A 798-nucleotide genomic window follows, 5' to 3' on the forward strand; every position below is an offset into this window, starting at 1 on the left:
CAAACGTCAGAAAAAAGTCATGGCGACTAATTGAGAGAATGAATTACCCTTGTAATGTAATAGCGGAATTGTGTAGTTGAAAGCATGAAAGCGAGGAACGCCTGAAAAGGGTATTGTGGAGTTGTACTATTAGGGATTATTTAATTTATCGCCTACAGTAATCGTCACTTTTCAACACTGGCTTGTAGAAATTTATTTGTTGACATTCGCACTTTTCACGTGAATTTTGTAAACACATGCAATATCTTTGCACTTGGTTATATATGCACGATATAATTTTTTAAAAATGTCTCCGGGAAGCTTTGTGAACTCTGACAGTGATTTGGAAAGTGTTATCTCTTTTAAAAATGCACCTAAACCACGCCGTATTAGCACTGGACCAAAATACTTTTGCAGCATAGAGGGTTGTGGCCATAGTTTCAAACGGCTGGATCATCTAGANCTAGATCGACATGAATTCCATCACACCGGAATAGTAAGTCTTGCTCACCAACAATAAGGCTATTGTTGCTAACTATATAAGTTGCTTTATTTTTTTTTTTCAGAAAAAACATCATTGCCTTTATGACGGTTGCGATAAGGTCTACTCGATATTGACCCACTTGAAGCGTCATCTGCGTACAACGCATGAACGTGTTGCGCCGCCGACGAAGAATGTATCGTGTCAAGTACCTGGTTGTTTGAAAATGTTCCAGACTGAGACCAATATGCTTCGCCATATACGAGAGGTACACGAAAATCCAAAAATCTATACATGCGGATTTTGTTCAGAAAAGTTCACACAAAAATTAAAATTGC

General features: G+C 38.0%; 1 protein-coding gene across 1 annotated transcript; it reads left to right on the forward strand.

Annotated features, from left to right (window-relative positions):
• Positions 1-204: 204 nt before the first annotated feature.
• Positions 205-794, forward strand: LOC108356600 (transcription factor IIIA-like; the record flags this gene model as incomplete). The annotated part of the gene is made up of 2 exons (XM_017607701.1): positions 205-475; positions 546-794. Coding segments are annotated over exons 1-2 (438 nt in total), but the record flags the coding sequence as incomplete, so codon positions are not given.
• Positions 795-798: the final 4 nt, after the last annotated feature.

Source organism: Rhagoletis zephyria, unplaced genomic scaffold, assembly GCF_001687245.7.
Source record: "Rhagoletis zephyria isolate East Lansing unplaced genomic scaffold, Rhagoletis_zephyria_1.1 Rzeph_scaffold_61690, whole genome shotgun sequence".
NCBI lineage: Eukaryota > Metazoa > Arthropoda > Insecta > Diptera > Tephritidae > Rhagoletis > Rhagoletis zephyria.